The following is a 23,768-nucleotide window of genomic DNA, read 5'->3' as shown; positions in this document are numbered from 1 at the left end:
AGGATTGCTGACTGGGACTCTGGTAGTGGTCAGTCTTCTGTTGCTGAGCTTGAGACTGAACAGATGCTGAACCTTTACTGGAATCTCCATCCCACTTTCTTTTGCTGTCGCTAGTAGTAGCAGGAGTAGCTGAAGGAGTGACTGTAGCAGTAGCGTTGACACGCTTAGGCAGTTTATTCTGATCCACTGCCTGGTCGGTAATGCGATGAGCGAGACGTTGAATCTCCTGGATGCTATCAAGATTAGCCGAAGTAACATGGCTCTGAATCTCCGGTGCCAACCCTTTGAGATACATCTCGATGCGCTTGTACGGAGGGTCTACCATAGTTGGGCACAGCACGGCTAGCTCATTAGACCGTTTAGTATACGCTTCAATCTCTGATCCAACCATTTTCAGATTATACAGCTCGTCTTCCAACTTGTGAATATCTTCACGCGTGCAATATTCTCTCTTGATAAGTTCCTTAAAATCGTTCCAGGGTGTGGCGTTAGCAGCTGCCAACCCCAGAATTTGCACCTGCGCGTTCCACCAAGTTAGCGCGATTCCTTCCAAGGTGCCAGTTGCATACTTAACCTTGCGAGCCTCAGGGCACTCGCACATTTCGAATACTGACTCTAGCTTTTCAAACCAGTGGAGGAGTCCCACTGCCCCCTCTGTGCCGCTGAAGGTACTTGGACGACAGTCCATGAAGTTCTTAAAGGTGCAAACTTGCTGCGCTGGTTGACCTGCTTGAGCAGCTGTAAGTGCCGCAGCAACTTGAGCTTGAACGAGAGCCTCTAGCTGGGCTTGAGTCATGTTGATTCGTCCAGACATGATCTTCATTGTAAAAGTAGCATATGTAAGAATAGGTTGCGAATAGGGTGATGACAGAAAAGAGTAAGCACGTAGGGATTCCAATGCTATAGTATCATGTGTATCTAAACGTAATGCGAGCAAAGTCCTAAGCAGTTCTAGCAAACAGGCAATAAACATAAACCTTATTACCTAGGATGTCGAGTCTTGCACGTGGAGCGAAGCGTCGTTGTGGATCGTTGAGAGCACTGTTCTGGTTATAGTCTGGTTTTAATAAAAACGTTTTCCCTTATTAAAACCAAGTTCTCTATAACCAATGGCTCTGATACCAATCTGTCACACCCCCAAAATCCACCTGCGGAGTATCACCGCTTGGGAGCGTAACATGACCAGGATCAAGCCACCAATTATATCAAACATAGCATTTAATAATAATCATAGACATAATTGATGTTCAAAACCAAACATTGTATATGTAGCGGAAGCATCAAATGTAAAACCCAAAACATAAGTATCAATGTGTGAATGTAGAGTGTTTAATAAGCATTCACGTGTTCTTGTCCACAACGACCCGCTTCTCCTCTGGTGCAAGCTCCAAGTATACCTAAGGTCCTGCAAGGCATGCAGCAAAATAATCAACAAACTAGTTGAGCGAGTTCACAGAAAGTAAGTTCGTATCAGTAATGCGTAAGTTCATCTAGTGGGGGCTTCCCATACAAGTATATACTATTTGTGAGGGATTCTCACGTTTATCCTTAACAATGGGGGATTCCCATTATGGTACTTACTAGACTAGTGCAACCATGTGTTCTTCTTAAACCGAGAACAGGAATACGTACTGGGTCACGTAGGCTTTACGTGACGTGCCCTTCCCCGAGGACAGTGGTACGCGTGGGGGCTATGCAGGATTTACACAGCGTGTCCTTCCGACCCGGAAGACAGTAGAGGGTATTGGGTTACGCAGGATTTACGTAACGTGTCCTCCCGACCCGGGAGACAAATGGCAATTACTGGGTTACGCAGGATTTACGTAACGTGTCCTGACTATCCCGAGGACGATGGTCTATAGTCTAGTGAATGTGTAAGTACGAGTAATCATTCCATATCAACATTTCCAACCCAATTCCCAACCCGGGAATCCCATGCCTTGGCTGTGTGAACTCACCTTGGTTTGCTCGGCAGATACACAAAGAGTACAGATAAGCTAGTAAATGGTCAACCACGTCCTATCATGGTTGTAATACAAGTCAGGTTTTGACTAAGGAAATGCACGTATGTATCACATAAGATAACATGTTAAAAGCACATATAAGTCATGGCAACACTTATTGCACGGCATCAGTCAGTTTGTATAATTGGATCATACTTTGAGCGATTAAACAATTGGGCCCAACAACTTAACAATCTCGGCCCAAAAACATACACGTGTGACTTGTGCGATTCCTATGGATTGTGCGAGTAGGATTTGGGCTTGAGGCCCAACAGTTAAACGGTTTCACTCTTTGTGCGACCGAACGTGTTTTGTGCGTTCCATTTGGGTTGTGCGACCTGCTTAAATTAGCCCAACAATAATACCCAGCCCCAATAACAACCTACGGCCCAAAATAACACATACTGACGTTGTGCGATCCAGCTGATCTTGTACGATTCAGCTGGGTTGTGCGATTTAAGGTAGTCCGGCCCAAACAGCTTGTGCGATAGAAGTCTTGGGCTGTCCGGCCCAACATACAGCCTTGTGCGACTGGTTCAGCTTGTGTGATCGGGCCAGCTTGTACGTGTGGGCTCGTTGTGCGATTGGACTCCTTGGTCGGCCAAGGAGTCTTGTGCGATGGTTGAACTAATTCCACAATTCAAGCAATCGGTTACAGCCATACATTCTGTCAATCAATTACCATGTTTCCATATATGCACAAAATCAATTAACAACTAATAATTTTCCATATTATAGATCGAACAAGGGTTTCCAAACATTAATTCATATGAACCCTAACAAGAATCAAAGCATGAACAATAATAACATTCATAACAATACATACATTCTAACATGGATCTCGGTTACCAACTATATCCGATCAAACAATACATAACAGTCGATCCATCATACATTCATATATCTCCGATTCATGTGCAAGCCGATTACATGAACATTATCTATCATTGATTAGTAACACCCAATCTAACATTATCATACACAACATGTTAACAAGAATCCTTCGGGTATCAAGCAATCATCAACATACAAACAATAACACGCAACCAATAACATGATCACTAACCGGATTAAAGAAGGAGAAGAGGGTGATCCGAGTAGGGGATGCTCTTGCCGTCGGGTTCCAAGCAACCGAGAGAGAGAAAGAGTCTAGGGTTGTGTGTGTGTTCTTGTGTTGTGTAACAAAATGAGAAAAACCAAGTCCCTAAGGTGTTTACACGGTATAGAGGGGTGGGCCGGCCCTTACATGGGCTGCCCTATTGGTCCGCGTACAAGAATGAGGCCCAAACGGCCTTGTGCGGGTGATGTGGGCTTGTGCGGTTCGGATCATGATGTGCGGTTTGGGTTCATGTATCACATATACATACACTTAACATATCATGTATACATTCATTAAAACACACATATCACATAACATTCAATAAATATTCGCTTAATCAATCAAGTTCATATAGTTGTGTCGTGTTCATAACGTTACACAAAAATAGGTCTAAAGTTCGAGTTGTCACATTATCCCCAACTAATTGGAAATTTCGTCCCGAAATTTGGTATGCACTCACTGAGGAAGCTAGGTAAACTGTATTGTTCACTGATTTTCCTGGGTGTCACAAATGATATGGTTTGACCCGTTTCGGCTTAAATGAGTAAACTAGTTACATAAGCCGATCCGAACGCGTATAGCGCGTAACGAGTAACCATAAGAGTCAAATACAAGTTTCCTAAGTTAAAATGTCTTAAACATGTTGTGATATCAGAATGATACCTTCCATTATGCCCCAAATGGTTTTAAACCCAAACTATGCCTCACAAGGGCATTTTGGTCATTTTAAAGGGGTGTAAAAGAGTTTAAATGATATTCTGAGTTACAGGTCTGAATAAATCAGTAAGTATACTTATTTTATCAAGTTATAACAGTAGGGTATTAATCCTATGTGAAATTTATCAATCTTAATCATTCTAGACACCGTAGGAGCGTTTTGGTAATTTCACATATGCCTAAAAGGTCAAAACTGGAATTCTGATCTTAAGATATTCTCCTACTGTTAAAATATAAAAATTTTACTGAACACAACAGTAGGTTTCAACCCCATATGCTTAAAAAGGTTCTAGCACATACTTATGTGTTAAAAACGCTTAAAAAGGCGTTTTGGAGCCATTTCCGGGTTTCATATAGAAAGCTGATATTTTTAAAATTCCAGAAGGCTCAAAATACTTTATTTAATATATTAGATCCGTAGAAAAAGGTTTGGGGTCAAAAGGATTTATAAAACTCATTTTATAGCCCAAAAGGGCAAAGCAGGCATTAGCCGAATTAAGCTTAAAACACTAAGTTATGCTCAGCCTAAAATTAAATAAAAATCTCTAAAAATCCAAAAATATTATTTTATAACAGTAGGTATAAAGTTTTGTATAAAAATTTGGGTTTAGATAGGCCATATGCAATTTACGCCATTTAATTACTAAAGAAGCTTCTAATTACGCTAATGAGCATAACTCTTAATCTACACCTCCAACTGACTTCAAATTTTAGGTTCAAGCTTATAAATCAGTGGTTAAGGTGTCTACCCTTTTACATTTTCAAAAATCATATTTTAAGATCGTTTGGGAATAATGGTCAACATATAGGCATTTAACGGAAACATGCACGCGAATAGGATATCTAATGAACCAAGTTGTATAATCATAGGGGGTTATACTAACATGCAAATAGGTCCAAAGAAGCTCTAAGGCAATCCTAAACTTGACTAAAACGGGTCAGAATTGAAAGTCAAAGCGAAAGTCAAACTATGCGACTTTCGGTTCCAAACCGGGTCTAAACAGAAAATTGTCGAGTTGAACATGTTGGGACATGTTCTTACATTAATTACCAAGTTATATTAGTGATCAAACAGGTTGCATGTATCCTACATTGCTAATTATGCATTAATTTGAAAGTAAGCATTCTGTTGTCTTTTTAAGGTATACTTTGACTCGACAATTAACATGGCTAGAATGGGAATCTAGAAATACCCTTTTAAGGGTTTGTTACTTATAGGTATTTTTAATTCGAGATTTGACTGAGTAATTATTGACTAATCTCGAAGTCAAACCTTAATTACGACGGTTTGACTCTTAGCTAATTAACTAAGCTGCATTTAATTATGAATGATTAGGATCACTTACAAAGGTCCTAAATAGGATTAGGGATGTTTAGGGAAACTTGTGGAAGTCCAGAAAAGCTCCAGAGAAATGCTTCAAGAGAGTAGAATGAGCAAGTGAAAGTTCACAACTTTGCTCCTCTTATATAGTGAGCCCCAATGCATGATCTTCATACACATAAGTCTAGGACTAAAACCAGATGTTTCCATGTGTCCCTATAATGCTAAAATACCAGTTACAAGTCCCTGAATTCGAATACCACCTAAATAAGGCGGTGGAACTGGCTGAACAGGCAGCTGCCCAAGTCTGCTGCCAGCGACATGCTTACGGACCGTAAGCAAGAGGCTTTGCGGACCGTAAGCATCTCTTACGGACCGTAAGCCCTTAGCCTTGCGGTCCGTGACCGCCCTTGAATTTCAACGCCCAGTTATGCCTCTTACGGACCGTAAGCTTGGACCCTTACGGTCCGTAACCGATGGTCTGAAGCCAAAATCCTTGCAAACTTCCAAAATTTGACCATGCAATTGAGTAGTGACGGATTCTTACGCATGCTCTGCAGTAGGGGACCATGTGGGCAGGCTTTTGCATGCCTTGCATGAACTTTCTCATCTTGGACCTTTGTGGCAAGCTTGAATGACGGAAATTACAAGGACACATCTTGGATTCTCTTGAGGGTTTGGACATGAACAAAATTTCAAATGTAATTCCCTTAATCCAGAATTTATTTACTGAATGTTATAGTAACAATTCAAAAAATCCAAATTTCCATATAAAGATGGAATTTTATTTATTTAGAACCACCGGCTAATATGTCAGATGTTTATCAGAATGATTTAAGGATCTTGGGATTTATAATTTGGGTCGTTCAAAGGTGTTTCGATAACATGTCGCCCTTGGGTCATTCAGATGTATTTTAATAACATGACGCCCTTTTTAAATCCTACCATACATCTTTATTTGATCCGGGTTCCTGACACGTTTGTCTTACATGACACGTGTCTTTATTTTATTGGACATGAATTTTCGAGGTGTTACAGAGTCCCCGAGCGGGAACACCGCCGCCGACCCCTTAGGGAGCGTAACCGGGGAGGCGTCTGCGGTATTGATTCACCGCACAAGTTTTCTCACTTTTTGAATGTTTATTTAATTTAATGAGTTGATATAATTGACTTTTTGTTTTTAAAAAAACAAAAAAATAAGTCCCCCAAGAGAGGAGTGCCGACATCAAATTGAGGGTGGGGGGGGGGGGAGTTAAGTGGGGAGTTGACGTGGCGCGTGCTGATTGGCTGTGGATAAGAGAGGTCACTCCCCACTTAAAGGAGTGCCCCTAACACCCTAAACTCACTCTCACCTCTTTTTCCCTCTTTCTAGTTAGTTCACTACAACCACAATACACAACACCATCACTGCCGCCTCCAACCACCTAATCATCACTCCATTTGCTACAAACCATCGCCTCCACCCTGCACGGCCTATAGCCACCACCTACAACCACCGCCTCCACCCTGCACCTCCTACAACCACCACCTACAACCACCGCCTCCACCCTTTGACGCCTACAACTACGACTACACCCTCCACCACTTCCACCCTCTGCCGCCTACAATTACCGCCTCTAACCACCGCATCTTCATCACCGGACACGTGAGGCACGTGCCAGTTCACGAACATGTTTTCGGAGCTGCATAGGAAAAATGTGTCTGGGTGGTCGGAGTGGATGTGGCTGGCCGTAATTGGTTGCCAGAATTCATGTAGTTTTCCGTCAACGGAGTGGATTACCTTAGCTGTTGATGATTGGTTCCTATTGTTTTGTAATGTTGCTTTGTTTTTTGGATAATGAATTGTTGCGCATGTGCCCATTTGTTTATATATATGATAATTGTAATGTTGCTCTGTTTTTCCTATTGCTGATTTGTAATGTTGCTCTGTTTTGGATTATTTGTATCTGTTCTTTTACACAGAGTGAGCGAGAGATTGAGTAGACGGAGAAAGGGAGAATAGATAAAGAGGGGTTTGAGATTTTAGAGAGAGAGAAAAGAGAAGTTTATATTTTTTTACATAACAGCCCTTGAATAAAAATTCTTTACACAATAGCTCTCAGGAAGGTGAATTGACAAAAATACCCTAATCATGACCATAGTTAACAAAAAAATCTAACTGTGTCAGAGCTAAAGGACATAACGTGCAAGATTTTTAAACGTTAAGGACAAAACCAGTCAATTTTAAAGTTAAAGGACACTGCATGTAATTTGTTTCATACATAAAGGACAAAACTTGTAATTTACTCTTATTTTTAAGTTGTAATCTAAAATATTTCTAAAAATATTGTTTTATATTTAAATTAAATTTACAATTTATAATTTAAAATAAAAAAACATCACTAGTGATGAACATTTCCACTAAAATTCATCACTAGTGATAGAATAATACTTGATGAAATAACAGAACTTGATTTGATATTGTGATTGATGGAATTCCATCACTAGTGGCAAACTCCTACCCGTAATAATAACTTACAAAATAGCGTTAGAATCAAATTTAAGAAAATATGTACAATACTAGTTTTCTTATAAATACAAAACTTCATAGAATCAAATAAAATAATTGTAAAAGAAATGCAGCCACTGTATAACATCAATGATCAACCTAAGTGTATATTTGCAATGAGTGGATGCGCAAGGGTGCGGGTTGGGTCAAATGGCAAAGCGTTTGGACTTAATATGAAGCTCCTCTTGAATATTAAGGGGTCAAATGGCAAAGTGTTTGTAATGGTGGTTAAATTTCTAAGGTGTGTATTAAATGCCTCTTTAATAAGACAAGACAAATAGAGATATTTCAAGTAGAAAACTATAGTAAGTTCGTAGGGTATGGTGGGGCTTGGTTTGTGGCATGAGTTGACACGTAGAGTTCGAACCCCCCTCCTCACCGGCGAGTGACGTGTCCGTGGGGTATGGCGGGGCTTGGGTTGGGGCGTGGCTTGGCAGTTTATTAAAAAAAAAAAAACGAATAAGAGCCCGCCACATATGATCACTAGCCCGCCCCATGGCTGGCTTCAAACTCCCGCCCCTTAAGCCACGCCCCAACCTAAGCCCCCCAGGATTGTGGCTTGGGCGTTTTCAGCCAACCCACGTCTCAACCCAAGTCCCATAGCCCATAGACTAAGATGTTATGTATGATTGGTCAAATTATAAAATTATGACAAGAGTCACATAAACCACACATTTCATTCCTTGCAGAAATGCCAACTAAGAAGAATTTTTTTTTTCAATTTGTACGTGTTACATGCGTAATAGGATCATACCATGTAATATAGTGTAAAACTAGGGTTAAGACCCACTCGCGTTGCAGTGTGGGTATATTGTAAACATTGAATGGATTTGTCCAAACGTTATATGATGTATTAACCATATGAAAACACACATTTCGACGTATCCAGTTGAACTCAATGTAACTTGTTTAAGCATTGTGATTTGATCAAAAGTAAAGTAAATCAAATTCATATCGAACAATCATAACGTATTATATGTGACCCAACTCATATATAGAAAACGTAACGGATATGAAGGAAAATATGCACATGTAATCAAAAAGGATTAATTAGAGCTTTCGAAAAAAGAGGAGAAAAAGAAACCATAATTTGACTCCACTCGGGGTTCAAAACAAACTTTACGAAATATACATAAAATAAACACGAAAACATATTATATTTGACCTGAATCATTCCCAAAAAATTTTACGTCGAAACGTAGAACAACTTGAATTTATACCAAAACGTACATAAAAATATGCACGTAAAAATGGTTTTTTTAAAAGAAAACGTTAATTTTATTTGACCTGACTCGTCTATAAAAAAGTTTACGTCGGAATGTAGAACAAATCATATTTATACATACTTGTACATAAAATATGCATGTAAAAAATAGTTTTTAAGTAAAGGAAGTATATGGGTAAACCGAAACAAAATATTAGTAAAAAAATTAATAGGTTAAAAACGTTCGTAAAACCGTGCTAAGTAGCACCAATGCCACAACGACATCGACTCTCAACATCGTAAAAATAAAATAGATAAAATGGTAAAAATTACACTGAACGAAAAGCAGACTAAAATCTTTGAATCACGCACACCCGTTACAGTGTGTTAATGCGAAGAAATTAATCAGAAACGTAAAACATAGAAAATAATAACTTAGTCGATCTAGGACCCGCCCGTTGCGATAAACTTTTCAAAAGGGAAAAAATGGACGCGTTGCGACGGGTTTGTCAAACATGGAAAAATAGAGCAAAAAGCCAAAAACATTGAACCTGACATGCACGCTACGACATGTTAACTCGCAAAATTTAGAACGAAACGTAAAACGAAAAACTTGCGAAAGACAAAAAGTATGGGGGACCAAAGTTGTAAATAATAAAGTGTTGTGTTAAATTACAAAAGATGAAAAAGTTTGAGTTAAAAGTAAAAATTTGAAATGGGTTAAAATATAAAAGAAAAAACTTTAAGGTTTAAAGTGGAAAATGAAGTTTTTTTGTTTGAAAAAGTTCTAAAGCATGATGTACAAGTCATAATGCACAAGAAAGTTGTTAATTTATATATGGAATAATGTGTCCTATGATAGGTAACTTATAAAATGTGTCGTATTTATGTCCCGTTTGCGGTATGCGCATATAATGTGTATATATATGTAGGTGCTCGGTGGGCAAAAGTAGGGGTGCAAACGAGCTGAGCTACTCGCGAGCTGCTCGAGCTCGGCTCGAAAAAAAGCTCGAACGAGCCGAGCTTAAACGAGCTCGAGCTCGAGCCTAAATACAAGCTCGTTTACTAAACGAGCCCGAGCCCGAGCTTTGCTTATCGAACTCGAGCCGGCTCGCGAGCCTAATCGAGCTTTTTGTTTATATATTTTTTTATTAATATATTAAACATATATCTATATAATAATAATTACCATTTATATAAATATAAAAAATAACTACATTATATGTATAATAATAGTTATAATTAATATAAATTAATTAATAAATACTAAATGAGTCGAGCCCGAGCCGAGCTCGAGCTTGAAAAATTACCTTCGAGCCGAACTTGAGCCTGAAAAATCAAGCTCGAATCAAGCCGAACTCGAGCTCGAGCTTTCATATGTTAAACGAGCTCGAGCCTGGTCGAGCTTGGACTCGGCTTGGCTCGTGTGCACCCTTAGGCAAAAGTGATAGTATACTAATTTTAACGTTATTTTACTAATTTTGTAAAAATAACGTTAAAAGAGGGGGATGGTTAATCATGCATCATGTGGTGGCGTTATAGCCGAAAGACAAGAGGGTACATGCACTAATCGGCCTTTGTCTCAATTGTTGAGTATGATGTCGAAGGCTTGATGCAAAACTATTATCGAGGTGGGTGTCTCACTGGAAGCAGCCTTACCTCTACCGGATAGAGGTAAGATTGTCTATATATTTCTCTCATTACAACCTACCTTAACTTTACTATTGATGAAATTTACTGCGTATGATGATGATAATGTGTCGTATTGCGGTATACAATAAAACACTGAAATACAAATATGTCGAATAAATTATAAAAGATCATAGATCTTATAAGTGAACTAACACTACCCATATTTTTTGATATCACGATTATTGCAACGCCAACAACTATTCTAGGCCATTTAACCAATACAATCAATTAAGTTTCTTATATTTAAGTGGGTTATTGGATTTTAATAATCCAGAATTTTACCAGTTAGCCGATGATAATCCCAACTTTAAAAATTACCTGTGATAATCCCAACTTGTAAAATTTTGACCCCTATTGATCCTTTTGTAACTGGGTTATAACTCAGTTAATTGATCCTTTTGTAACTGGGTATAACTCAGTTAGTTTTTGATGACGTGGACGCTGATATGTTAAAAAATGAGTTGGTTGATTATGTGGATAATGACGTGGATATTGATGTGAACAAAAAATTAATTATATACATACACACACTCACCATCTATACATACACACTCACCGTCTTCATCACCACCACCCCCCCACCTCACTACCACCATAAACCACTTCATTGCCATCAGAGAGAGAGAGAGAGAGAGAGAGAGAGAGAGAGAGAGAGAGAGAGAGAGAGAGAGAGAGAGAGAGAGAGAGAGAGAGAGAGAGAGAGAGAGAGAGAGAGAGAGAGAGAGAGAGAGAGAGAGAGAGAATGGAAATAGGGTTGGCTGGGTGATACGCGACGGACCATGGAGGAGCCACGGCGGGGGCAACAAATCGAGGGTTTTTGGGTTCAGATTTACACGACGGCGCAATCACCATATTGGTGGTTGTTATGGTGTGATGGTGGGGTTTTTTAGGGATTTCGACTGGATCAAGGGTTTTGGGTTCAGATTCACATGTTCAAAATCATTTTCTAGTTAGATCAGATCTGAAAGTATGGGTTCGTCTCTGGCAACCAAGGGTGAATGGCAAGGGTCGAATTTAACAACTCTAGTGGTACACTCTGTTTAGCTCTTGTTATTTTTGACGTGTCTAATGGTTAATCTGGTGGGGAAGATCGAATTTGAGATCAGTGGGTGAAGGTGGTGGTAATCGGTAAGTGAAGGTGGCGATGTAAAGGATGATGATGGTGGTTAGCAGTTGTGTTGGTTGTGGTGGAGATGGTGGTGGAACTGGTGGAGAGGGTTGTGGTGGTGGGCAGTGTAAATGGCGGTGGTGGTAGTGGTAGCTAATGATGGTGGTGGTGGAGGTACCAAGTCGTTGTCCACGCCATCATATAATAAAGTTGTGTGCCACATCAGCGTCCACATAATCAACCAGGTCATTTTTTAACACATTAGCGTCCACGTCATCAAGAACTAACTGGGTTATAACCAGTTACAAAAGGATCATTGGGGGCCAAAATCTTACAAATTGAGATAGTCACATGGAAATTTTGAAGTTTGGATTATTATCAACCAACTAGTGAAACTTCAGATCAGAGCCGGCCCTTAATAGGGGCGGGGAGGACAACCGAACAGGGCCCGTGATTTCGTAGGGCCCGTAATTTTTAAAAAAAATCCGATATTATATATGTAAAAAAAGTTTTTTAATAGGGTATAACCAAAAAAATATTAACATAGGCCCACTTAAAAAAAATCCTATTGTTTAAACCATTTAGCCCATTAGGTTAGTGAGCCCAATACCCAAATATTATCTAAAAACTAATTAAAAAACATAAAGTGGTGGCGGCAATCATCATTGATTCAGAAAAAGAAACGTGACGGAACAGATACCGATCGGCTTAGCTTATACAGGTGGGTTTTTGACTTTTGTGGTATGCTAGAATTTTATTTGATTATTCATTTATTTGATTCCAGATGCTATGCTTTGGATTGAAATTGTATTGTAATAATTTTAATATGTGAATGTTTAAATCAGTTTCAGGAATAATTAACATGCATTATAATCTAATCTTAATGGCTCCTAATTTTAATATGTGAATGTTTAATATGTGAATGTTTAATTGTAATAATTTCAGTTCAATTCATTTATGTTGTTGTCGAACATTATTTAGGCGTTAATGACTTAATGGCTCCTAAACAACCATCCGGATGGCAAAAACGTTAAAAGAGGAAACGACAAGATGAATTAGTGAAGTCACAAAAGGGTGCTATGCAAAAATTTTTGACGCCTATTCCGCCTATTGTTGATGTGGAAAAACCACAAGAGCATGTTGAAGTAGAACGGGAACACGATGAAGTAGAACAAGAGCAAGATCGTGTGGAAGTAGAAGACGAAGAACATGTTGAAAAGCAACAAGAACAAGAACATGTTGAAGAGCAACAACAAGAAGAGCATGTTGATTATATATTTGATCCAAGAAGGTGGGAAGGACTAAATGCGGATGAGATTAAACTATTGGTCGCGAAAGGTCCTAAAAGAGATACTAGTATTGAATTTGGTCCATATGATAAATTTAATAGACGATTTTCATCCACTATTTATACAAGAACATTATCAAACTTGGAGAAGTGTGATAGAGAATGGCTAGTATATTCGAAAGAGCTAGATAAGATGTTTTGTTTTTGTTGCAAAGTGTTTAGAAATGGGGCGCCAAAAGGTAGATTGGGAGGTGTAGGTTTTGATGATTGGCACCATGCTACCGGTAGAGTGAGAGAACATGAAGTTTCTTTAGATCATCTCATAAATATGAAAAAGTGGTTTGATTTGCGTAAAAGATTGAAATCGGACAACACAATTGATAAATTTCAATATGAGCAATTCAAGAAGGAAGCAGATTATTGGAAACAAGTCCTTTTTAGAATCATTGCGCTAATCAAATTTCTTGCTAAGCATAATTTAGCATTTCGTGGAAATAAAGAAAAGTTGTATGAAAAAGGTAAGTGAAATTGTTTAGTTTTAGTTCCATTTATTCTTACTTAATTTTTTGTTGATTGTATTTAACAGGTAATGGAAATTTCTTGGGTCTAGTTGAGATGTTGGAAGAGTTTGATCCGGTTATCAAAGAGCATGTTCGGCGGATCACTAGTGACGATATTCATGTGCATTATCTTGGACACAAGATCCAAAATGAGATAATACTTATGCTTGCTGATGAAATTAAAAAAGAACTTATTAAGAACATAAAAGAAGCAAAGTACTACTCAATCATACTGGATTGTACCCCCGATTCTAGTCACAAAGAACAGATGACTATAATAGTGAGGTATGTAAAGTTCTCATCTAATTCTGTTATTGTTGAGGAGTCATTTTTGGGGTTTTTAAATGCTAATGATACCACTGGGAAGGGACTATTTGATGTAACTTATGCGGAGTTACAAAATCTTGGTCTTGAAATTGATGACATGCGTGGCCAAGGATATGACAATGGGGCAAATATGAAAGGCTCACATCAAGGAGTCCAAACGAGATTTTTAAAAGAAAATCCAAGAGCATTTTACACTCCTTGTGGTAGCCATTCACTTAACCTTACATTATGTGATATGGCTTATAGTTGTGTTAAAGGAAAGAGTTTTTTTGGACACATCCAACGGATTTATACTATTTTTGCAAATTCTATCAATCGTTGGCAAATTTTAAAAGATAATGTGAAAAACTGGAGTCTAAAGTCATTGTCTCAAACTCGTTGGGAAAGTCGTTTTGAGAGTGTTAAGGCAATCAAATTGCAACTTGATGATGTGCGGGAAGCTTTGCTTGAAGTTGGAGAGACAGATAGTGATGCTGCAATTGCAGAGGAAGCATTAGCTTTAGCAGAAAATCAACTTAGTGGATTTGATTTTTTGGTATCAATTGTTATTTGGTATGAAGTGTTAAACCGGGTGAATATTGTGAGCAAAAAATTACAAGCAAAGGATATGCATCTTGAAATTACTATTCAAGAAATAAACAATTTGATTGAGTACTTTAAGGATTATAGAGAAACCGGTTTTCTTAAAGCGATTGAAGAAGCTACGGAGATTGCTAGTGATATGGAAATTGATCCCATATTTAAAGAAAAACGTAAGATTAAAAGGAAAAAAAGAAAAGATGAGACTTCTAGTAGCGAAGAAGTTGCATTTACAGTAGAAGAAAATTTCAGAGTAAACTTTTTCTTATATATTGTAGATCAAGCTATTGCTTCTTTAGAGAAAAGATTTGAACAATTTAAATGGTACGAGGGTTTATTTGGTTTTTTGTTTCCACGTACGTTGAGGATTATTAAAGATGAAGATCTTAAGTCGTCTTGTCATCGTCTTGAAAATGCACTCAGGTTTAAAGAAAAATCGGATATTGATGGCGAGGCACTTTATACAGAGCTTAATTTATTTCGTGACTCACTAACCAATAAATTTAGCAGTCCTGTAGATGTTTTGGAGTATATGAAAGAAGACGGTTATTCCCCAGAAGCATGCATTGCATATAGAATATTGTTGACTATTCCAGTCACTGTGGCATCTGCAGAAAGAAGTTTTTCGAAGTTGAAGTTATTGAAATCTTACCTACGATCTTCAATGTCCCAAGAAAGACTTAGTGGGTTGGCGATGATTGCTATCGAGAACGAAGTCTTAGATGATATAAACTGTGAAGAGTTGATTCACCAATTTGCTATCAAGAATGCAAGGAGGGCTTCACGAATCATTGGTTAGCTATTAGCTTATTAGTTTTTACGGCATGTCATTCATTCGAGTACTATATTTTGTATTTTGTTAATTGCATTGTTTATCGAATGCTATATTTTTGTCAACCGTTCAAAGTTGTATGAAAAAACTAGCTTAAATTTTTTATTTAGTTAAAACCTAAGGGCATGTTTTTCGAGCTCGAACAGGGTACATGAATTCTCAGGGCCGGCCCTGCTTCAGATTATTAAAATCCAATAACCCTATTTAAGTGAGATGCTTGGATCGTATAAAGGGTACTACATTTCATTTAATGACATGCAAATTACAATAACAAAGTCATAAATATTGTGAATCACTTCATCCAAAGTTAAACTACATTTCATGTTGTGTGTTTATGAAAATAGTTGTATGGGGCATACCACCATAAGACAACGAAGACATGCATATATAGATAATGATATTGCACAAATGTCGTATGTGCAATTGTTATCAAGCCCACTATGACGATCAAGTTAGATGTGAAAAGAAAATCCCAAGTGAGAACATATATAGTTGATTTACTTTGTATAGATAATGATATTGCACAAATGTCGTATGTGGGGGCAGTGATATCAACGTGTGCTGTATGACAAAATGTAAAAACCTAGATACAAAATGTGAACCTTTTAATACATCTATAAGTTAACGTGTGAGGTTTCGCTATAAATGGTGAAAACTCTAGAAACGTTAGGAACAATTTCTTAACCATAAGATCTTTGAGATGTGTGGATGAGATTGAGGCATTGACATTTTTTTAAATATTGGGTACATTAAAACTATCAGAGGGGTAGAACTGGAAGATTCAAATAAGGGTGTACATGCTAATCATATGTCATTTTCTCCTATCATATCTAAACGTCTATAACTTTACTATACGTGATTATTTTAAAAAAAAATTACATCAATCCAACATTTATTTATCTTTCCAACAAGTATTCTTGATTTTTATGGCGTTTTTCAGCCGAACATTTAATGCTGGTTTTCTAAACCGAGTTTTTATGGTGTTTTTTTTAACTGGGTTTTTTATAACGTATTTAAATTGGAGACATTATTTTGTGTGTTTTTATGAACTGCTACTTTATGACGTTTTTAATTGGATATTTTTCATGGTTTTTTTCAAAAACCCCATAAGATTGCACACTGCAAAAACTCTATAAAAATACCCACTTTCACAAACACACAATTCATATAATTTTTTATTATTTCAAAAGTATAACAATAGTATGTATACTTGTTGGAAAGATAACAAAACACTCGATTTTATGGTGTATTTTTTTTAAATAACCACGTATAAAAAGTGCAGGAATCCGTTCGTGTAAAATAAATAAAAATACTTTTATTAACTTGAATTACAGAAACAAATCAGAATGAAATAAAATTACAGTACAAATTACAACTGAAAAATAGAAATACAAGAACTGAAAACTCGAACAGACGAAACTGTTCTTGGCTGAGGATCGTGTTAGACACGGGTCCCTTAAAACAAATTTCGTGTCTCCCAGGAGAACACGTTTGTTTCCAGGATACAACAGCCGCAAGCAGTTGCACTGCCGGTCTTGACTCCAACCCGAAGGTGTACCTTGATTGCGTGAGAGAAGAAGACAAAATCAGAGAAGATTGTAAGTTGTTGTGTTTCGGTGTATTTGGTATTCAATAGGATGCTCCTATTTATAGTGGCAGGTCTTGAAGAAACTCAAAAATGAATTAAATGGGTGAATTAAACTGCATTAAACGTCTTTAATACCCTTTAATTCGCCTTTTATATCTCAGTCAAACGCATTAACTTCGTCAGTTTCAAATGCTGAATGTAACTGCACTGGCATTAACTGCAGCAGGAAGCCTCTGCGCGCGCGCGCGCCAGACACTCTGGTGTACGCGCGCAAGTCTGCACACTCATGCGCGGTGCGTCCGTTTGGCTCACTGCCATGCGCGCGTGCGCCACAGTCCCATGCGCACCTACGCCACGTCACCTGGTAGCCTCTATGAGCATGCCACACAGTCGCGCCGTTTTGGCTCACTTAGGTGCACCGCGCACGTCACCTCAGTGCCCATGCACCATGCGCGCAACCGCGCCTTGTGTACTCGCGCGCATGACTGCCACGTTATGCGCCACTGTGCGCGGACCCACCAGGGTCATGCGCATGCATCCCACGTTACCAACCACCTGGTCCTTGCAGCCCTTGCTTCACCACGCGCACGCGGTCAAAAATACAAAGGCGGCTCTCAAGCGGCTCAACGTGGCATCAAAGCGCCACATTGCGCCTCATCGCCCACGCCACGCGCGCGTGTGCGAGTTAGGGTGCTCCGCACCCTTCGCGAGTACACTAGTGAGTGCTTCCATGAAATAATAAGGATGGAGATATCCCACTTAAATAGCCCTTTAAGTTCCATCCCTCATCCGATGTGGGACAAGGTGCCACTTTCCCACTTATTTCAGCATTCAAGTTTCAAACACCAAACTTTGAGCATCGATATCTCATTCATCTTAGCTCCATTTTGGACGTGGTTTAGTTCGTTGCGAAGCTCTTCCAATATAGAACACAAACCCACAAATAAATACATAAAACCCGCTCATTTTATTATATTTATTTCTAGTCCAAAATAGGAAAAAAATCATTTTCCTATATTTGTGAAAAATGCTATTTTCACAAAATTTCCAACAATCCCCCACATGAATAGAAATCGATCTATCAAGTTTCAACGATACACGTTCAACAGTTGAGCAGTGCAAGATAGGTAGGTGTAATCTTTGAACCTTCTTTTGTGAAGCATACTGAGCCTCCTAGGGTCTTGTAGACGCGGTGTCCTTGAACAATCCCCCATTTATGTAGGCGACAATATACATTCACACAATACTATCCCTAGCCGAGTCAAGACCTCATGGTTGTATCCGTTCATGGTCATGGAACACGTTCCTGGTTCTGCGAGAGCTCTAGGATTTGCGCCTCCCCACAAATCCATTCGAAGCGACCCCACTTCTCTCTAACATAGGTGATTCCTCTGAATCATTAAAAGCATCATGGTTAATTTGGATCTCCTCAAAATCCTTAACCTCAACATGCTTAACCTTTCCTTCATGTCACTGATTGGAATGGACTAGGAAGTATACAACTCCCTTTATTAATTTTGGGGCACCCCCCACAGTGACTCCCTTTGGGTTTATGATTAAGTTTGCCTATTGAACCTAGATCTTGGGATCTCCAGTCAACTAGGTTAGGTTTCCATTCCCTTCATCTATGGGCTTTAGGCCCATTCCTCTAAACAACCTATACACCTTATATGTGCTTAAGCCTTTTGTTAACGGGTCCGCAATGTTCTCATTTGACCTCACATAGTCAACTGAGATAACACCCGTTGAGATAAGTTGTCGTACCGTGTTGTGTCTACGTCGAATGTGCCTTGATCTGCCATTGTACATCATGCTTTGTGCTCTAGCAAGAGCAGACTGATTTTCACAATGTATGCAGATCGCCGTCAACGGCTTTGGCCATCTTGGAATATCTTCCACAAATTGACGTAGCCACTCCGCCTCTTCCCCGCTTTTATCTAAAGCGACGAATTCGGATTCCATCGTAGATCTAGCTATAACCGTTTGCTTGGAAGACTTCCAAGCTATAGCTGTGCCAGCAAGTGTAAACATATATCCACTTGTCGATCTATGATCTTTTATATCCGATATCCAGTTCGCGTCAGTGTATCCTTCGATCACTGCTGGATCACGGGTATAATGCAATCCATAGTCTCTCGTGTATCTTATGTATCTGAGCACCCTCGTGATAGCTTTCCAATGATCCTCGCTCGGATTACTGGTGTATCTACTTAGCCTGCTTACAGCATATGCTAAGTCGGGTCTAGTACATGTCATTAGATACATGAGACTACCATTGATCCTTGAGTACTCTAACTGAGAAACACTCTCGCCTCTATTCTTCCTTAGGCGTTGGGTATTATCAATTGGAGTTCGAGCTACACTCGTGTCATCCGAATTGAATTTCCCAAGGATCTTATCCACGTAGTGAGATTGACTCAACAAAAGACCATTTTGGGTTCTAGTGATTTTAACTCCAAGAATCACATCCGCGAGACCCATGTCTTTCATGTCAAACCTCGCTTTCAACATGTCTTTCGTTGAGTTGACCATGTTATCATTACTCCCAATGATAAGCATATCAGCTACATAAAGACACAAAATCACATAACCTCTTGGTGTGTCTTTAAAATAAACACACTTGTCGCACTCATTTATTTTGAAACCATTGTCAATCATGACATGATCAAACTTTTGGTGCCATTGTTTTGGAGCTTGCTTCAAGCCATACAAAGACTTGACCAATTTACATACTTTGCCCTCGTTACGTGGGGCGGAAAAACCCTCGGGTTGTTCCATGTAAATTTCTTCTTCTAAATCGCCATTTAGAAATGCGGTCTTTACATCCATTTGGTGAACTTCCAAATTTCTTAGAGCCGCAATTGCAAGAACCAGTCGTATAGAGGTAATTCGCGTAACAGGCGAGTAAGTATCAAAATAATCTAGACCCTCCTTTTGTCTAAATCCTTTGATCACTAACCTTGCCTTGTATTTATCAATACTTCCGTCAGCTTTCATCTTCCTTTTGAATATCCAACGATATCCAAGTGGTTTACAACCAGGTGGAAGATCTACTAACTCCCAAGTATGATTTTGCAATATAGAATCAATTTCATTCTTAATTGCTTCTTGCCATTGAGGTCATTCCGCGGAGGTAACCGCTTCGCGGTAGGTATTGGGCTCGCCCTCAACCATGTAGCTCATGAAGTCTGGACCAAAGGATTTTTCAACCCTTTGTCGTTTACTTCGTCTAAGCTCACCCTCCTCGACCTCAGGTCGTTCATGAGTTTCATCTAACCTTGTAGACGAACTCGGACCTGCTTCATCTACCCATGTAGATGAACTTGGACCTGGTTCATCTAACCATGTAGATGAAGTTGGACCTGCTTCATCAGCCGCCGTTGATGAAGTCGCATGTGTTTGTCCTAACATAGGAAACACATTTTCAAAATACGAGACGATGTTAGGATTTGCCTCCATGATAGTGTGTTTATGTACATCGGGATTCTTGGACTCATGTACAAGAAAACGATGCGCACTACTTTGATGTGCATATCCAATGAAATGTAATCAATAGTTTTGGGTCCTATCCTAAGAGCCTTAGGAGGTGGTACAATCACCCTAGCTAGGCACCCCCACACTATCGAGTATTTGTACGAAGGCTTCCTTTTACTCCATAACTCATATGGAGTTTCGTCCCTATTTTTCAAAGGTATCTTGTTCAAAAGATAGTTGGCTGAGAGAATGGCATCCCCCCACATTTCTCGGTTCACTCCCAAGCTTATCAACATGGCGTTCATCATTTCTTTCAATGTGCGGTTCTTTCGTTCCGCAACGCCATTTGATTGTGGAGAATAAGGAGGTGTATACTCATGTACAATGCCACTTTTTGCGCATAAATCCGCAAAAGGTGCAACATATTCACCTCCTCGATCGCTTCTCAAAGCTTTTATCTTCTTTTTAAGTTGATTCTCAACTTCATTTTTGTAGAAGATAAACTTCTCTATTGCTTCGTCTTTACTCTTAATTAAATACACGTAGCAATATTTCGTACAATCATCAATAAACGTGATGAAGTACTTATTTCCTCCACGCGTGGGAACCGCTTTTAAATCACACACATCGGTATGAATTAAATCAAGGGGTTCGGTTATTCGTTCAACCGATTTAAACGATGATCTCGTCTCGCATTTGTGATTGGAATCGATATGGAATGTTGGTATTAAGTTTAATTTAATTAAACGTCGTAATGAATTAAAATTTACATGTCCTAGTCTACCATGCCAAACATTAGAAGACTCAACCATGTAAGTAGAAGAAGAAGTTTTATTCAAACTTTTGTTTTGGTTTACAACCATTACATTCATTTTAAACATATCACTAAGGGCATAGCCCTTTCCAACAAACATTCCACGACTAGACAAGATAAAATTGTCCGATTCAAACACTAGACGAAATCCAAACTTGTTGAGCATCCATCCCGACATGAGATTCTTCCTTATCTCTGGGACATAAAGCACGTTGGTCAAAGTAAGCTCCTTGCCAGACGTCATCTTCAGGATGTCAGTGCCTTCCCCCTTGATGCTTGCGATAGCTTTATTTCCCATATAAATCTTTTCTTCACCCGACGCTTCCTTGAATGTAGAGAAAAGAGCCTTGTCTCCACAAACATGGCGGGTTGCACCCGTGTCAACGAACCATCCTTTTGGGTTTTCACCCATCGCGTTGACTTCTTCAATCATAGCCGCTTCCTCGGTTATCATTGCGATTAGAGGCATACCATCCTCATCAACCATGTGCGCACGCTCACGCTTAGGTTTCTTTCATTGGTTAGCACGGTGCCCCGTCTCGTCACAATTGTAACAAGTACCTTGGAAAGTGTAACAACCCGAAAACGGGTTTGGTAATCGAACCCCGTTAATACTAAAAGACGGGTAAAGTACCGTTAGTGGTAAAATTTACCCAGTGAATATTGGGATTTTAATTAAATAAACCTAATATTAAATAAAAACGGTATAAAGGCTTTTGAGGAAATAAAGTTGATAAAAGGCCCGAGTTAATGGGACTTAAAAATAAAACGGGTTATGAACTCCCCGAACCCACTAAGTAACTAGGACTATCAACCTAGTTAAATGAGTGTTGTTAAAATAATAAAGAAACTTGAAATTTGTAACCATTTTTAATAACCTTTGAAACTAAAGGGACTAAAGGGGGGCAATATGAAAGGTTGTGTCTAATTATTGAAACAAACACCAAAACACACACATGAATGTGTGTTTGGTCGTGTATCATCAGGAGAAGAGAAGGGGTTCTCTCCAAGAACCCTAAACACTCAAAAGATCAACAAAATCAAAGAGAAATCGAGCCCGGAAATTGGGGCTTTTAATAAAGTCGTGATCACCAAGCTTAGGGGATCACAAGGTATGTTGAATTTTGATATTTGATGATACTTGTGAAATTTGGTAGTCATGCATGAATGAATTCTTGTATGAAATATGAATGTTATAGTGAAATTGTGATTTCTATGAATCTAGGAACGAACCCTAGATGTGAATTCAGTAAAATAGTGCCATAAAACTAGAGATTTAGCTAATGACCTTGTAGGTGATAAGTGGGTTTTGTGGTACTATGATGAATACTAGAAAAATGATGATAAATATGTGAAAAATTTGTTGTTATGATATAAGTTCTAGATGTTGTTCATATACACTAGGTCTAGATGCTTGAACTTGGTGTTAAAACTTGGTTAAAACGGTAACCATGAACTTGATAAAGGAAGTATACGAATTTCGCCCATAAGGTGTTCGATAAAATGCCTAAGTGAAATTCAATAAAACAAATGTGCATTAAATAAGTCGATTGACTTTAAAAAGTCAAACCGACCAAGTATATGATTAAATGATAAATTCGGCATCAGAAGTGTAGGATGGTATAGTCGTAAATGATTATGACTAATCTAACCATTTTACAATTACAATGATAGTTTGATGCTTAGCAAGCTAGGTGAAAGCTTGGGGAAGGAAGCGAGTCAAACGAATCAAGAATGGAGGAAAAGCATAATTCGGATGCAAGGTAAGTATGGCTTACACTAGTCTTATATTTTAGAATATTCTCTTATCGTATTAGTTACGAATAAGATAAATACATAATTTCGGTATGATGTTCCGGCGTGTAGACGCACGGAACAAGATAGTCGAGCATGACAAGAAACCATGTTGATGGTTTAAAAGGAGTTAAAATCGGTAATTCGATCATTTTATGACAAATGGAAAATGAAACTTTTGAACGGTTACCTTATAGGGTAAACCAAAACAAACAATAAGGGTAAAACGGTAAATTGGTCACGCGTTGACCATAACTATTGGTTTTGAAAGGCACCGCATGACGTAAGCTATGATAGGCTAAAAAGCATTAAGAAACAATCAATAAGTGAAATGACCGCACGGTGAAACCGGAGCGAGTCGTATAGATGAGATGGTAACAAATACCATCTCGCCAACATAATCGGTCACTTAGACCAAATGGGTCAAAAGGTGAAGATATCACCTTTTGACAATAACGACTAATGATTATTGTCGAGTTATATTATTTCAGGAGTAAATGTCAAATGGGTATTAGCAACGCTATGGATTAGCTGTTATAAAAGCAAGGTATTAAAACGGGTCAATATATTGATCCGTGCCAGGTATGTGAAAAAGGGTAACACTCATTTAGAATATGTGGTTCAATGAGTGTCAAAAGGAGTCAAAATAAACATTTGGTTACTTGATAAGTAAACCGAATGTTTAAAATAGTGAACATTGCGTTTGGAAAGCTTTATGACTTTTCAAACAAAAATCATAGGTTAAAAGAGGGATTATGGATCAAATATACCTTCAAAAGTCCTTCATTGTAAATGATTAGCTAAACGGACTAAAACGCCC

General features: G+C 38.6%; 1 protein-coding gene across 1 annotated transcript; it reads left to right on the top strand.

Annotated features, from left to right (window-relative positions):
* The first annotated feature begins 12,771 nt into the window (after positions 1 to 12,771).
* On the top strand, positions 12,772 to 15,245 carry LOC110876442 (zinc finger MYM-type protein 1-like). Its single transcript, XM_035981174.1, has 4 exons — positions 12,772 to 13,130; positions 13,224 to 13,498; positions 13,567 to 14,465; positions 14,529 to 15,245. The coding sequence occupies exons 1-4, from the start codon at positions 12,772 to 12,774 to the stop codon at positions 15,243 to 15,245; spliced, it is 2,250 nt and encodes a 749-aa protein (XP_035837067.1).
* The last annotated feature ends 8,523 nt before the right edge of the window (positions 15,246 to 23,768 follow it).

Source organism: Helianthus annuus, chromosome 12 (assembly GCF_002127325.2).
Source record: "Helianthus annuus cultivar XRQ/B chromosome 12, HanXRQr2.0-SUNRISE, whole genome shotgun sequence".
NCBI lineage: Eukaryota > Viridiplantae > Streptophyta > Magnoliopsida > Asterales > Asteraceae > Helianthus > Helianthus annuus.
This window is presented reverse-complemented; position numbering and strand designations above follow the sequence as displayed.